Here is a 1,005-nt window from a genome sequence, read left to right as displayed (position 1 = left end):
GGCCACAGGCAAGCATTAGTTTAGCTGCGACAGGCTCATCTCTGGGCGGCTGATCCTTGCTGGGCTTTCTTCTTATTGGAGCACATGGGTGGCGATCGGGTGGAGACGGCGGGACCTACATAAAATTAATGGTTGTAAGGTTGAGGACTGATGTACTCCGCCTCCGCCTGCTCACGAGGATGGTCCAAACTGCCCACCTTCTTTCCCCGCCGAACCACGAGTGGCCGTGACTCCAAGGTCAAGCCGCCGGGGCTATGTGGCGGGTGGATGAAAAAGGTCAGGCGAGTAGCCATCTAGGGAGAGGGAGGGTCGTGGTGGACCACGAACACTCCTCTCACGGGCAAATACGTTTAGTACTTTCCAAGGTCGTTTTCCTGATCTCAGTTGACAGCAAAGAGGCAAGAAAATAAAATTTCACAGGCGAACGTGCAAATGAAACAAAACCAAAGAAAAACACCACCGCACCCGAAGCCCTCTTATGGGGGAAATCCGTGGCCTCCTGTTGCCAAATCGCCCGGCGTGGAAAGTGCACAGCCGGGCGGCCAGAGAAGCGGGAGCGAGAAAGCAGCTTCTGGGGTCGCTCTCCCTCGCCCCGCTCCGCTGACCCTTCCACAAGTCGCCCTCTCAAAGCAAGGAGCGGCAAAAACGCCTGTGCAAACGTGTCGCGGCGAGCAGGCGTGGGGTAGTGGAGCTAGGAAGGGAGGGATTCGGAGAGCACAGCTGTCCTGGGCAGAGGAGGAAGGAGCAAAGTCTCTCCTTTCAGTCCCCCGCGCCCGGCGAGGAGGGGAACGACTATTCCAGCAGGCTGCGTCCAGCTTCTAGTCGGGAACCTTTGGCATGGCAGCAGAAGGGCAGACCCATCTTGCCTTCCCTTCCCCACCCCCTCCTCGGCCCGGGTCCCCGCCGAAGACAGAGCCGCCCGGGAAACGCGAGGGCCGAGCGCGATTGTCCCGCAGCCCTCCGCCTCTGTCTGCGCGGGGCCACTGTGGACCCGCGCGGGGCGGG

At 60.5% G+C, this 1,005-nt stretch overlaps 1 protein-coding gene across 1 annotated transcript in view; it reads left to right on the top strand.

Moving 5' to 3' along the window:
• The first annotated feature begins 239 nt into the window (after positions 1–239).
• NECTIN3 (nectin cell adhesion molecule 3) overlaps positions 240–1,005 on the top strand; it is a 148,548-nt gene continuing 147,782 nt past the window's right edge. Inside the window, exon 1 of the mRNA XM_006155149.2 lies at positions 240–276. Within this exon, the coding sequence (XP_006155211.1) occupies positions 255–276 (22 nt within the window). The 5' untranslated portion in view covers positions 240–254. The remainder of the gene's footprint in view (positions 277–1,005) is intronic.

Source organism: Tupaia chinensis, unplaced genomic scaffold, assembly GCF_000334495.1.
Source record: "Tupaia chinensis unplaced genomic scaffold, TupChi_1.0 Scaffold000437_1, whole genome shotgun sequence".
Taxonomy (NCBI): Eukaryota; Metazoa; Chordata; class Mammalia; order Scandentia; family Tupaiidae; genus Tupaia; species Tupaia belangeri.
This window is presented reverse-complemented; position numbering and strand designations above follow the sequence as displayed.